Here is a 15,542-nt window from a genome sequence, read left to right as displayed (position 1 = left end):
AATGGATTTTGATTATCGCGATGATATCGTAAATCGCGATTTCTTTTGTCACAATCATAATATGAAATTTTCATATCGTCCCATCCCTACTCTCATGCCCGACCACACACATTTCCGTTACTGTCTCTCCTCTCTTTTTCTGTCTTTGTGCCACTTTGTCCTACACCTCACTCGCTCTCTTCTCCTCTGCCTGTCCACACACACACACACACACACACACACACACACACACACACACACACACACACACACACACACACACACACACACACACACACACACACACACACACACACACACACACACACACACACCACACACACACACACACACACACACACACACACACACACACACACACACACACACACACACACACACACACACACACACACACACACACACCTCTCTCCCCCCTCTCAAGTGAACACAGTGCTGCCGTGGCTGGCTGAGGAAGAGTGCGGAGCAAAAGGAAAAGTGACAGCAGAAACAAAGCAGGAAACCGGGCACTGAGCACATTCTGTGTGAAGCACACAGTCCTCCTCACTCAGTCCATCCCTGTGTGTCTCTCACACGCACACCAACACCTACTGTACCTAAAGGATGGATGCAGCTGCACCAGCACATTAGCTGCATAGCCGTGGGCTGCCATATCCAGCCCAAGAAACCGTAGAAACGGGGGAAAAAATGTAATGTACTTCTTAAAATAAATGTATCATGCCTGTTGCTAAGGTATGGCAACATGACTGGTGTCTTGCACGCGCGCCTTCACACCAGTCATGTTGCCATACCTTGGCTTTTTCTGAACTGACGCCCCTGGGCTGCTGCTATACGTAGCGCCGATGCTAAGCCAACTACTTGTCATAGCTAAAAGATGGTAATTAATTTGCCTGATCATCAATTACATGCCCACTTAGCGGCTTGCTTACTAACCACATTAACCTTGGTGTGGCTATTTTGGGCATGTCGTTGTGGCAGCAAATTCTCACAAAAACAGGCTAGGCTTGTAGATCGTTGCTGTCGGGCAGAAAGCGCTTATATCCATGTTTTAACTTTGTGTGTTTTTTCATCAATTGAAGCCCTACTTGATCATACTACAGCAGGGGTCTTCAACAGGGGGTCCGGGACACCTAGGGGGTCCACAGTTACTATAGGGATCCTCCAAATCTTTGTGTGATAGAAACTTTTTTTTCCTCAACTTTTTTCCTCCTCTTTTATGAACCCTAGTGTCCTTACTCTGAGAACGTAAGCCAAAAATATAGCAGATCTACATGCTCACGTCTCGCGCTGCGAGATGCTGTGAGCTTGTAGATCGTCTATTTTTGGCAAAGAGGTTTGTTGTAAAGCGGAAAAAGAGCAGACTAATTACAGAGTGAAAGTGGTTAAATATCTGAAAACACAAATTGACATGAATCCAAAATACACTGATGATTGTGCTGTCAAACAATGAAACTATATGGAATCTCTAAAAAGGTTGTGGGGGTCCCCTGCTACATCTCTCTCTCTCTCAACTAAGGGGTCCTTGGCCTGAAAACGTTGAAGACTCCTGTACTAGAGCATCACACTCACACGTATCAAAAGTATCATCCTTCTAAGATTTTTTTAAATACCTGTGTTTCTATGCCAGCAATCTGGCCAGCCAACGTCAAAGAAAAGGTCATTTTCACTTCAACTGGAGCTCAGTTAGTCTGTTCTTGAGAGACTACTATGTGACATAGTAGTCAGTGGAACCTTTTCATGTGAAGGACCCCCAAAATGATATTTATTTGGCCACGGACCCCCATCTCAAAATATTTAGTTCCAGGGACCCCCCAAAAGCAAAATTTTAGTTACAAACGTTCGCTTTGAAAATACATATATTCAAAGATTTGCACACATTTTCATGACTTTTTCAAAAATAGCAGATCTACAAGCTCGCAGCGCTGTGAGCTTGTATACCTGCTATTTTTCACTGGTTAAAGCATTCAATAATATCTAGGCCTAAATGGGTTTTAAATTTGAATCCTGAAAAGTAACAGTTTTGGACATATGCAGTTTCCACCTTCCAGAGAGGATATGCATAATGTATTCCTGTCGCACGTGGATAAATTAAGCGCTATAAGGTGTGTTACACCGCGAAAACAACAGAGCTAGTTGCGCCGTAAAGCAACGTGTTGTAAGCTTGTGTATTGTGAGCAAGTAGATCAGCTTGTAGATCAATTAAATGGCCGGTAGCTTATTGACCTCATTAACCCCAGTGTCCTTATAATGGGCAGGTCGTTACGCTGTAAGCCAGTGTTAAGCAGCAAAAATAGCCGAAACTACAAGCTCACACCGCTTTGAGAGGCGGCACATTGTGAGCTTGTAGATCGTCTGTTTTCATCGTATGACAATATCTGGTTTAACTGGTTAACTATAAATGGAGGCAAGATGACCAACTATCAACAGCAACCATTATTATTTATTATTTATTGATTATTCAAACGATTACTTTTTCAATTAATCAAATAGTCGATTAAGCACTTAAGCATTATTTGATACTTGGCCTCACAAAAACAGTGAAAATAGCCAATGTACAAGCTCACACCGCTTCGCGATGTGAGTCAACTTAGGGTCTTAGGGCATCGTAAACCCTTAGATCGGCTATTGTATAGATTCAAATATTTTTTGGAACTATTTAGAGACTTTTCGCCTATAAGAGGCCAAACAATAAACAAACATGCCCCATTTTTATAGATCACAAATCAAGTATGTTACAGTATCAAAATCTGTTTAAACAGTTTTATAATTTGGCTAAAACTTTGAAAAATTGAGTAGTTTTGAAACAGTGTACACCAGGGGTAGGCAACCTTTGTGCCAACATTGGCACAGGGGAGGATGATCACTGGCACACTGGCAGAAGTGTGAGAGAAAGGATTTATATTTTAAAATCAAATATTGTTTTAAACTTGGCCAATTAAATTAAGTCACCTAATTTGCAACAAATTACATCCTGCCCACAAGTCTACATTCATTAAAATTCTGAAGTCTGACTGGGGTGGGATTCGGGGAGATAGGGTCATTGCTGTGAGTCTAATGGTCGTTATAACAATGTCCTGACAATCAAATATGTCCAAATTTTGATGGGGTGTCATTAAAATGTATGTTGACATGGCACACTGACTATCTAGAAGATAAAAACATGGCAGAGCATTTCAAAAAGGTTGCTGACCCCTGTTATACACAACTCTTCTCTTAATACATATGAATTTGGGGGTTCTTGACATGAAAGGTTTGAGAATCCACTGGTTTAGGTAAAGCCTTATTGTTGCTTTGCCATCCGTCAAGCTGTTCTGGTCTGTCTGAACTGTCTGAGCAGCATGTCCGTGTGATGCGAGGGCGGCATTCATCCAGTTGGCCTTATGATACTGAATAATAAGACACCACTTCATGCTGGCCTTGGCATTTATTGTAACAAGTACAGTTTGTGACTATGACACAAGCTTCCCCTCTATCTATCGCCTCTTTTCGTCTACAAGAACCAGTGGTGTAAAGTAACCATGGCTTCCACACTTCCTTAAGTACATTTACAGTAAGCAAGTACTGTACAGTACTCGAGTACAATCTTGACTTTACTTTACTGAAGTATTTCCAATTTTAAATACTTTTACTATTACTTCTACTCCACTACATCTCAGAGGCAAATGTTATACTTTTACTACACTACATTTATTTGATTGCGACCGTAGGTCGCAGTTTACTGTCAGAACCGTCACAACTTGACCGTATCCGCCTGGACGGGTAACGCCTGACACTGTGGTTCCCCTGACACATCACTGTGACATCACAGTGATGTCAGATACTCAGAGCAGGAATAACGCCTGACACTGTGGTTCCCCTGACACATCACTGTGACGTCACAGTGATGTCAGATACTCAGAGCAGGGATCTCCATATATGGGCATAAAGAGGTGACATCACAGTGGTGTGGCTGGTTCAGACAGGGATCCCCTAAGTAACAAGAAATCTTGTGAAATACAATGTTGTCAACCAATCATCAAGGACGATGATACACAAAAGAAGAAGAAGAAGACAGGGATCTCTGTATGTTGTGAGGTCATGGGAACCACTCTAACTAGTTACTTTGTAGATTTTCATTATTATTACAAAACATACATTAACCACTTGTGACAGTATTTCTACATTGCCTTATTGATACTTTTACTTAAAGTGGGAGGGACACGCACCGACATTTAACATTATGATACAGTAGGTCACGTAGTCTCTCTATAAACACTCTGAAACAGTCAGCAGAGAGAGCGCAGTGCCTCCCGGCTGACTTGGCTCGCACTGACCAGGACATTTTTTTGTAATTCTGCGTATATAAAATATATGTACCCAATCGAATATATTAGTTACATAGATATCGTCCACAATAAACTAGTTTGTTCATGCTTATTCATTATAATGAGCACAGCACAGCGCCGCATTTGTCACGGTCAACGATCACCACCACCAAATCTGCCCATCTTTAGCTCCCTCCTCCCCGGCTGGAATCCAGCCTTCAACCACCCACCAGCGGGGGTCGTAATCCACCGTCCAGCGTCCACCATAGCGATTTTTATCATTTCAACAAATAAGCCAAACTAACTGCTTGACATGAACAATGTTGCTAAAACTAAGATATCTGAGAGGTTATATATTTTTTATATGCACAGATTTAGTAATAAAAGAAATGTTCCCATAAGGCGACTTCCTGGTTTTCATAGTGTGGGCAAGGGGAGACCGACGGACGGACATACAGACAGTACATACAGTGAAGTACAGTAGAGGCGTGCCGTGACGTCATCAGCAATATTAGCCAAAGAGATAGCCTGATTCATCTTTTTTTTGCGTGTCATCCAGGGCAGGAATTTCATAGATGCCATGAAGGCCGTCGTTGCCCCTCAGTTTGGCCCTGTGTCCCTCAAACCACTGGCATGACCTGAGGCCACATTGGCCTTAATGCACCAGCTGACTGTACCACTTCCCCATTCTTGTCAATATGTAGACAGTAGACACCGGTGTCTCTTTCTTGTCAAGTAGACACCAGTGTCTTTTGTTGAGATTCAGAAATCTTAACTCCCCCAAGTCCCCATCTTTAAAACAATCCAGTGACCGAGTTGTGCAGGGCTGAGCATGGATCAGATTGTAAATATACCATCATTTATCTACGTATTTCACTGCAGAGTAGGTTATCATCCCTAACCCTTAAATTCAACAAATGCTTTCAATGAACTAAAATATTGTTTTATTTGATGGCCTTCCTGCCCTGGCATTTGGCCTTTCTCAAATTCTGCCCTAAAAAGATGGACAAAACCAAAGGCCAAGTGGCCTTGCCCCTAAAATGACAAAATTCTAGGCCTGGTGTCATCACAGCTTTAAGTTAAACATTTCAGTACTTTCTCACGGAGGAACTAAGTGAACCGTGTGGTGCCGTTCTGGAATTGTTCCAACACTCTACAGCTCTGTTTCAGACACGGTTCTCAGACACCTGATTCGGGCCCTGCACAAGAGGCAGTATACTAATCCTGAGTTTAAGTGTAACAATTCATAACTTATGTTTTAAAAAACTATCAGCAGAAATAGCCGATCGACGAGCCTGTCCCGATATCACGCGTCACTAAACGTTGATGTGGCGCATTTGGTCCCCAGTCAACTAAGTGTGTAGGGTAAGGCTTCTCAAACATCTTTTGGCCCAGGGCACCCTTGAATTACATTGTTACTTTACAGTACCTTAAATGTATGTCAAATATGTAATCTTCCCCTCTAAGTATGTGTTTGCTTCCATTATAGAACAGATGGAAAATAACTTTAAACACTTAAAAGCACAGCATACCTATTCTGGGGTAACATTAACAAAAGAAAAAAAGCTTGTAGGTCTTTGGTGAAGACTTGGTGTACTGACCTGAAGAAGATCGCACCAAGTAGAGTGCAACTCAGGTCCGTTTAACTAAGTATAAGAGGTTAAACTGAAGTGAGATGTATAAATTCCATATATTATCAAAGTATTCTGCGGGCTCCCCTGGACTTGCATCACAGCACCCACTTTGAGAAGCCCTGGTGTATGAAATGTACTTCTCCCCTGAATTCATTCAATAAACTTCTGTTTGGAAATAATAAAGTGTTTCCGTTTGCCTCAACAACCCTGACTGATCCGTTCAATTCCTGTCCTGTTGTCTAGCGCTTCGGAGGGAAATTAATTAGGCCTCAGAGGAAGTGATAAGACGGCACAGGTGGACGGCGCTATAGATGAGAGGGCTCCAGCTATTTGCACTTTGAGGAGCTTATGCTATGCTAAATGAGAAGGGCCAGAGACACTGGCATCATCAGCGCAGCTACCTGCGAGGCTTTGATACGATGCCATCTGAGAATAATACACTGCACTTTCCATCACGGTCAGAGTTGACTTGTGAAAGGCTATAATTGAGATTTGGCTGTATTTGTCGCGGTATTATTATCAATTGAACAAAAATCTGTTAGATATTTGTAGCAGGGGAAAAAAAACACAGCTGATTCCAAAGCAACGCCTTGTTTGCAGTATGGGGGCCTGTGTAAAAGAAAAGGGGAAACAAACATAGGTGTAAAATCTAGAGCAGTGGTTCTCAACCTTTTCAATCATATTTGTACTGGGGACCCCCCAGTGGCCCCACCCTGACAAGCACTCGGAATGTAGGACTTGATGCATTACATTTAGTTTGGCTCAGTTCCACAGATAAATGTTGTGATCTACAAGCTGTTGTCAGCTTGTAGAACAGCTATTTTCAAATATGTTGCCTCATTCTCATATTATTTGACAATTTGGCCAATGTTTGACTCAAGTCATTTATTTTATTATTTGCCAATTTGGCCAATGTTTGACCAGTTTTTAATGGTATAGTTTGTTTATTACTTTTGATGCAGTATTTTTCTTTAAGGTATTAATTCCTTAAATTGTCACTTCACACATGGGGATCTGAGAACCACTGATTCAAACACTAATCATTTAAAAGACGCCAAAGTACTTTATTTTGCTGGCAGGTACAGCTGGGGAAAAAAGTGTATTCTCCAAAATTGGAAAGCTGGAAATCCTCCCTCAGACATTGTTTGAACACATTGACTTCCTATTGTACTCCTGAAAAGATATTGTATAATGTCAGGAGGAAACCAGCAACATATGAGAAAATATGTGGTCCTTTTATGTCTTTGTTACCATCATTGCGCCCTTGTAACCAAATGGGATATTGTATTATGCTATTTATCATACAAATGTAAGGCGGAAACTTATACTGTACCTGGGGTGTGTGTGGGAGGGTGGGTTATTTGTATTGTTTTGTTTTATTTTACTTGTTGTTCTTGTCTTTCGTCTTTGTTATTGTGTAAAATTTACAATCTTGTGACTTGTCTAAATAAAAATATCTTTACAAAAGAAAATAAACAATTTTTGTAAAACAAGTATGGTTTGCATTAACAATTAACCTTGTAGATAGGCTATTGCTGAACATTAAAAAAAGATCTATAATGACCTGGCCCATATAGCGGTGCCAGCCAGGTTCAAAGTGGCCAAGATGGGAAACATGGTTACAGAATGTGTTCACGGGACATGAATCTTGTCAAAGAGAGTCCCTTTTCCACGAGTAATCTAATTTCATAGCAGGCTGTCAGGCCTGATATGGATATATTGCAGGGGACAAGACTAGTCCTTGTTATGGGCAGAAATCAGGGCAGTGCATGCATAAGCCCAGGCCAAGGCCATGAATCTACAATGGCATAAAGTCCCAGTAAAAGTCTAGCTATTCTTCAAACTAGGGCAAGGTCATGCCTTTAAATCAAAGCACGGAGGCAAGTGGCTGCCAGTTACCATGATGAACAGAGACATCGCACAAATAGACACTTCTTAGTAGACAAATAGTCAGTAGTCACTCAGTGCTTTCAGTCATTTGGAAGGGCACACGGCAGTAATATCCAGAGTTTTGATTGAACAGGTCCATTTGTACACTTTCTGGGCGGGAGGGAGGTGAAAAAACGGACACCCTCGGATTTCGTTGTGCATAAGAATACGTACGTGTTGAATGCAATGTTTCAAAGTCTTGAACACGCTGCGGGTAGAGACAAATGAACAATATGAAAGAGGGAAACACACGCTGGTGAATATATTCATAATTTATATAGTTGATGTCTCATTCCTACATTTTGATGGATTTATTTGTGGTGGGGAAGCTCAGGGAACAAATCGACGTTTTTCTGAATCAGAATCATGCTCTATCGCCTCGTTGTATATATTTGTGTTAATGTGTTCAATACAAATCCCTGGACAATAAGATTTATTTTTGTATTTTTTGTCACTTAAACCCCAGCATCCGTATTCTGGGGAAAGCTTCGGCAGAAAATGGTACATCTAAAAGCTTACAACATGGCGCATTGTAAAGCTTGTAGATCGGCCATTTTTAGCGATGATGTTCCATGCAGAGTGAAAACTGAAAATACACTAGTATAGAGCCCTGAGGGACTCCACTCAACCATGTATAGGGTTCAAGTGCTTAATCAATTAGAAAGATAAGCTTTGGCACACTGGGAGCGCCACGGAGAAAGTGGAAGGCGATTCTGTGTCCGCTCTGTAATGTCGTCAGAGTGGGTGAATAATATCTCTTTTTGATCATTTGACCTTTTTCTATCCGGAAATGTATTTTATCTCCAGCTGCTTTACTCGCTTACCTCTATCTTTTCTCTCCTGCTGCTCTAGTCTCTTAACTCTATCTCCTCACAGAAAATACAAAATGATGGAGCATGTACAAAGAAAAGGAATTTCACCCACTTCTTTACTCTATGAACCAGGAGAGTTGTGATTAGAGGGCGCTTTTCGACCGGCAAAGAACCGGTTCGGGTTCTTTGTCCCGCCTATGGGATGAACCAGAGGTGAGCTTTTCCACCAAGAACCGTGTTGGTTCCGAACCGTAAAAGTTGGTTCGGAACGGGAACCACAAAATCCTTTGTTCCTCTGGTTCAATCTGGTAGAAACGCAAGCCTAAAGTAAATCTGAGGATTTATATTTACATTTGATTTTTTTCATCTTAGTAAACCTTTTGATTAACGCTTTGTTTTCAATCGCTAGTTTGTCTTTTTTAAATCATCATAATGATAAAGTAGGGCTATGTTTCTAGGTTTTGTATTGGCTAAACAGAGTGAAGACCTGCCATCCAGTGAGTCAATAGCATTCATTTCCAGCTTCATTTCTGGAGCGGATATAGAAAGATGGCAGATTTGCTGAAAAATAGGCTTCATTTATGGTCTAAAAAACAATGGCGTGGATCTGTCCACTTATTTTGTACAGTCCATGGTTGTAATGGGAGGTTAAGTCCTTGCATCATACTAGTGTCATGTCCAGGGGGTGTGCTTGTACATCACAGCTGGTATGTAGACTACTTGTACCACCAATCAAGCAACCTCATACTGCATCACAAACAGGAGATGTAGGGGCTCCTGCCTGCCCTATGGGGCTACATGGCTTCGGCAAGGCTTACTCACTCATTATCTTTACACATTTAAACCAGGGATGTGACAACAAAGCCGCTTCTGATTGCATAGTGATAGTATTGTTTAGATGCATGAGCTACTGAAGCTAATCTAAATTGCACAGCGGTACTGCACCCTGCCAGGCAGCAAGCAGAGTCTGTTCCAACAGGCCTGGCTTAGCTGCAGGTACGGATCATAACCTAGGCTAGGAGGGCCTAATGCTCAATGTTATTTCACAAACCAAAGCTGTTCTTTTTTTTTCAGACCCTGCACAAACAAGGCGGGTGATTGTGTGTGTGTGTGTGTGTGTGTGTGTGTGTGTGTGTGTGTGTGTGTGTGTGTGTGTGTGTGTGTGTGTGTGTGTTAATGACCCTGAAGTTCTTTAGACAAGCTATAATGTCAGGACGGCCTAACACGTACTAATGAAGTGTCAGCCCTTCACGGGGCCACGCAGAAATCGCGTTAGTTGATATCGCTGGACTGTGACAACAACTGGAGGACCCGGTGGCCATGAACCCACGCGTGTAAATAACCGCTTCTCAGCGTGAAGTCCGGGCACTCCCCCGGCACCCACACCAGGGGACGTTGAGGGGTTTCCGGGGTCCCGTGCTGATAAATGATTGACCGGAAGGACCAAATCAGGGGTTGTCCCCAACGTTTGCCTGACTGCCCGTGGCAAGTAAATAAAATGTTCGTGCGAGAGGAGTTTGCCATCAGCTTCAAGTGCTTTCTGTCTTCATTAAATATTAGCTATTTATGAATAACAAGCTACCTTTTTACAGGTAGCACTCAATTCTGTTTTTTCATTCAAAGTGGCTGTGGCCACTCGTTGATTGGATTTAACAAACACATATTTAACATTGACTTTCTACTTTTTGGGCAAGTGGGCATGACCTATGGCCACGTAAACATGACCTGTACTTGCCCGACAGGCAAGTGCATCTGAGACCTTAGTGTCAACTGTCAACCCCTGCAAATGGATTGGTATGGGTCTGTATAACTCGCATTGTACAATTGGGACCCACATCGACCTGTAAGGGTCCATTTGGGTGTCATTGGTGTCAGAGTTGAATGAACACAGTGGCTTTTACAGCGTAGACTGGGAAGCCTGGAGATAAAACATTGTACATCTCTAAGGCTGCATGGGGGTCTTTGAAATGGGATAAAAAAAAGTAAAGAGGCGTAAATCACAGAGACAAACAAACAAGCTAAGCTTGCAAACTTTGCGGCAAGCAGGCAGTCAGGCACTAGGCTAGGCAGTTGGGCAGACATGAATTTTTGGGGGGCATGGGCACAGTCTGCCTGGCTGCCTGGCTGGCTGACTGGGCCTGACATTATATCCGACAAGCCCGCGAGGCGTCTGTCATTCAGCATCTGTAAGAAATGCATTTTCCGTTGGATGAGCATTAGGGAATTAATAGGAGCGTGATTAAGGCCAAAGTGTGATCACCATGAATGTGGTTCACACAGAGAGAGAGAGAGAGAGAGAGAGAGAGAGAGAGAGAGGTGCAGAGTCTCTCTGCAGTCGTCACTGACTGTGTGAGCTGCAGAGAGTACAGACTGTGAAGGCGGATTAACAGGACAGACCAGGGTACAAAATGAGCATTGAAAACAGTGACCCCCACCACCCCCGTGTGTGTGTGCAACTGTGCATGCATGCTGCGTGCATGTCATACCACCAACCGGGCCACCACTACACTACAGCCACACAAAACATAAGAACAACACAAACACCCTACACACACACACACATGAGCTCATCTGATTAGGCTGCCTGCAACGCAAAGCCCCCCCAATAGGTAACGCCAGTATTATAGGTGTTATTTATTGCACAGTGCGCGCACACACACACACACACACACACACACACACACACACACACACACACACACACACACACACACACACACACACACACACACACACACACACACACACACACACACACACACACACACACACACACACAAACAAAAGCCTCCCCTAAAAAACGAACAGCATTCAGGTCGCGACTGACCAACCGGCCGGTAGGTGTACGTCGCTAGCCGACAACCAACAGATCTACAAAGCGAACAACGCGTCATATAGCATATTCGCCCGGCGCTCGAACTCGTTCGCTATAGTGTATCAATGTAGAGATCTGTTCTCGTCGGCGAGCGACGCTGCCGGCCGTGCCGGGTCGCACGACCGACCGACGGAGAAGGAAAACGAGACATTTAAACACACACGCGCCTTATATATGGATGCCGACTGACTCTGCGCTCCTATTAAAATATAACATAATGCATGCTACTACCACGTCTGTGTTGTCGCTAATAAACTGCACAACCATATGTCAATGTGTATTGTGTAGCTGCTATGATGATGATTACCTGCTTTCATGACAATAATGACATGAACAAAAATCCCTTAAATCCCCACAATGCCAATGGCAGAGCCCCCCTCTGGTCACATATGAGTCATTAATAGGCTACAATGTTGTTATAATGCTATTAAAATAACATAATAATAACAATAAATATAGCAGAGGATGTGCGCTCGAGCGACCGGCTTCGAGCCTACACAACATACACATACAGCAGCAGAGGCGTCAATTGGGTATGGCAAGCTATGGCAGCTGCCATACCTTGGGCTACAGGGGGGAAATAATAAAAACGTACTGTAATCGTGCCTGTTGCTAATGTATGGCAACATGACTGGTGTCTTGCAAGACACCAGTCATGTTGCCATACCTTAGCTGACGCCGCTGGCAGCATACCGGCTAATGGGCTTTAGCTAATATCATTCACAGTGTCTCTACGCTGTGCCGCTTCCAACCGTTATATTCCACACAGCAGCAGAATGACACGGTGATAAATTAATACACATAAACTAAGGGCCTTCCTTACCTCTCGCTGACCAGCACCACGTCGGCATCGGTCCACGTCGTGAAAATGGACGGGAGAATCCTCCGAAAGGCGAAGAACAGACCGGGGAAAACTACGATGCCGCAAGCCAGAACTTGCAACATCCTGGCCGCTTGTCTGTCCCGTTCGGTCGGTGTGCTCGGCTCGGCGGCCCCGGTGTTTCTGCTGGGCTGGAGGAGTGTGTGTGGGGCTTCACTGCCGGTCCGTGTTTGGTTTATGGTCGGTACCGGTCCGGGTCCGTAGCCTAAATATACCGGGTCTGTTCTGCTTCTGTCGTCGGTCTCTCCCTCCTCTCTCCGTCCTCACGCTCCTCTGTCTCTGTGGCGGCCAGGAGAAGATGATGGAAAACACGAACGACGCCACGTTAAATCATCGTTTCATGTTCGCTGCTGCTGTTGTTGTGTGTGTGCGTGGTGTGGATTCATTCACCGCCGGCCCGTGCCGTGCTGTGCCGTGCCGTGCCGTGCCGTGCGTGCTGCCTCTTGCCTGAATGAACGGCTATGGATGTGTGTGTGGTGGTGGTGCCGCTGCTGCTTACTGGACGCTTTTAACCGCTCACGCCACCGAGCAGAGCAGAGCAGCAGTCACCCAGTTTAAAGCCTCAGCAGCGTTTCCCTTGCCTCAGCAGCGCCACAGGACGGAATCTATCTATACGGTATGGTGATGATGGGGAGCCCGGTGGACGAGCCGCTCTTTTTGAACGAATCCTTTAAAAAAAAAAGAAAAAAAAAAAGATTATATTCGATTGCCTACATGTCATGTCATAGGGGGTGTAAGCGAGTTAAAATAAACAAATTAATTAATAATAATAATAATTATATACATATATATATATATTAGGGCTGGGACTCGATTAAAAAAAATATCTAATTAATCAGAGGCTTTGTAATTAATTAATCAAAATTAATCGCATGTTTAATCGCATATAAATATTTGACCTGAGAAGCCCTCTTTTCAAGTAAAACAAATGTTGTTGTACGAGTGAATCAACGAGTGAGTTTTTTAAATCTAAATTTCGCATCCACTGGGCCAAGCAAAGCGCTCTGATCGGCTACTTCTCCCTTTGCGTTTGTTGTCTCTTCTTGGTTGGTGCATCGCTATGATCGGTATGCCCGAAACTGAAGGTTCTGTGGTGCAAAAACTTAGTGTGATTAAAATGCGTTAATTTTTTTAATCACGTTAATTTTCTGTAATTAATTAATCGCAATGAATCAGTTAAAGTGCCAGTCTTAATATATATATATATATATATATGTGTGTGTGTGTGTGTGTGTGTGTGTGTGTGTGTGTGTGTGTGTGTGTATATATATATATATTGATCAAGTTACAGTTATACCCCAGGAGAAATTACATTTTAAAGTTTCAAGTTATACAAATTTGAGAATGTAGCTACATTTGGTGTACATGAAACAAAATATAATATCCTTAAAAAAAAAGTCACAATATCGCAACAGTAAAACTATGCTTAACTTTAGTGTCAAAATAGGGCCTATGCCTCTCAACTGAGTTTTATACTTTTATTTAACACAGGTTAAAAAAATCACATCTCTTGATCACATCTCAATTGTAAAACTGTAACTTAACTGTAAAAAAAGAGAAAAGACTGGTGCCTTGTGTAGTGATAGCTATACCTTTGCTATACATATTAATTAAACTGTTACATGATATTTGATTTGTCAATCTTAAAACCTAAATGTATAACTATAACTTTGCTTGTAACTTCTTGTAACTTGTAACTTGAGGCAAAGATTACCCAAAAAGTATCTCAGTTACTTGACGAGTTACAGAAATATGAATGTAACTCAGTTACCAGCAAGTTACAGCAAAATGTAACTAAGTTACATAACTCAGTTACATGTAACTTTAACTTCCCCAACACTGAACATCTCACAGTCACAGTGGATGTTAGCCCGCCGCCTCAAGCTGAAGCCAGACAAGACGGAGCTTCTCTTCTTCCCAGCTTCCTGCTCCTGCCCCATGCAAGATCTCACTATTTCCATAGACAACACCTGCTAAGAACCTTGGTATGGTCCTGGACAGCCAGCTCTCATTCAAGGCACACATTTCATCAGTCACGACCCGATCCTGTAGGTTCACACTCTATAACATCCGTAGGATCAGACCCTTCCTTACCTAGCCTGGCGGTGCCAGCCTCTATCACACACACACTTCGTTTTGGGATGAGAGTCTGGTCCCGCAGAATCATATTACATTTCCTAGGGGCGGGCTAAAGCCTGGTGAGCCTGGTGACCTTTGAACTTCAAAGAGGTTGTGCACTAAGGTAATTGATTGGGCCATAAAAGTGTCAAGACCTCCTTAGTGTTCTCTCTAATCAATGAAAGCATCAAAGACAACTACCTGTTTGATGCCAGTCATAGAGGGGAGGGGGAGGGGGGAATGTTTTTGTGTCCACACAGCCTACAGCCCTGATTGGCTAACCCTTTCTGGTGGCTGGTGGAAATGGATTCTCAATCGTGCAGGGCCAGACCACACTACACCACCGCTACCGCCAGGGGGTGGTGTTGTTAGGTCTGGTTTATTAACCAGGCTATTCCTTACCCAGGAGTCAGCCCAGCTCCTCATCCAGACATCAGTCATAACAAAACTTGACTACTGTAACTCTCTCCTCACCGGCCTCCCGGCATATGCACTTAAGCCTCCCAAATTGATCCAAAATGTTGCAGCACGATTGGTCTTAGCCCATAGCACTTACCGTAGCACTTGCCTACCCCCAATGACCATACAAGTAATTTAGATCGCATTTTTATTTTTTTTTACTTTATAATTTGTATTTGTTATGAAGTTTTCACTGAAAAGGTGCTCAGTCTACCTGTTTTTTTTTTTTTTTTTTTAGATTTGCCTACTATTAAATACTGTAAATCTGTCTGATAGCAGGAGTCTCCATGTCTCCCCAGCTCTTTAATAAACAGAATTTTCAGGCCAGGATACCAATTTCCTCCAGTCTAGGAGAGAGAACACACAGAGATACAGGATAAACAAGTGAAATTGGAAGTGATGAAACAAAGCAGTGAGCAGACAAAATTGGAATTGGAACACTAAAAAATTGATGCGTTCTCGCTTCGCTGACCGGGTGAAATTGATGACCCACCTGAAAATGTATTATCTATTTATTAAAGAGCTGGAGAA

The 15,542-nt window shown here is 42.9% G+C and overlaps 1 protein-coding gene across 1 annotated transcript in view; it reads right to left on the bottom strand.

Annotated features, from left to right (window-relative positions):
* Positions 1-12,499, bottom strand: part of tlcd3a (TLC domain containing 3A) — a gene marked incomplete at both ends in the record, with an annotated part of 54,895 nt that extends 42,396 nt beyond the window's left edge. Inside the window, one exon of the mRNA XM_080749486.1 lies at positions 12,378-12,499. Within this exon, the coding sequence (XP_080605612.1) occupies positions 12,378-12,499 (122 nt within the window). The remainder of the gene's footprint in view (positions 1-12,377) is intronic.
* Positions 12,500-15,542: the final 3,043 nt, after the last annotated feature.

The sequence above is a fragment of the Nannobrachium achirus genome (assembly GCF_963921795.1).
Source record: "Nannobrachium achirus genome assembly, chromosome: 19".
In the NCBI taxonomy this organism is placed as follows: Eukaryota; Metazoa; Chordata; class Actinopteri; order Myctophiformes; family Myctophidae; genus Nannobrachium; species Nannobrachium achirus.
Note: the sequence above shows the minus strand (reverse complement) of the source record. Positions and strands in the feature narration are given on the sequence as shown.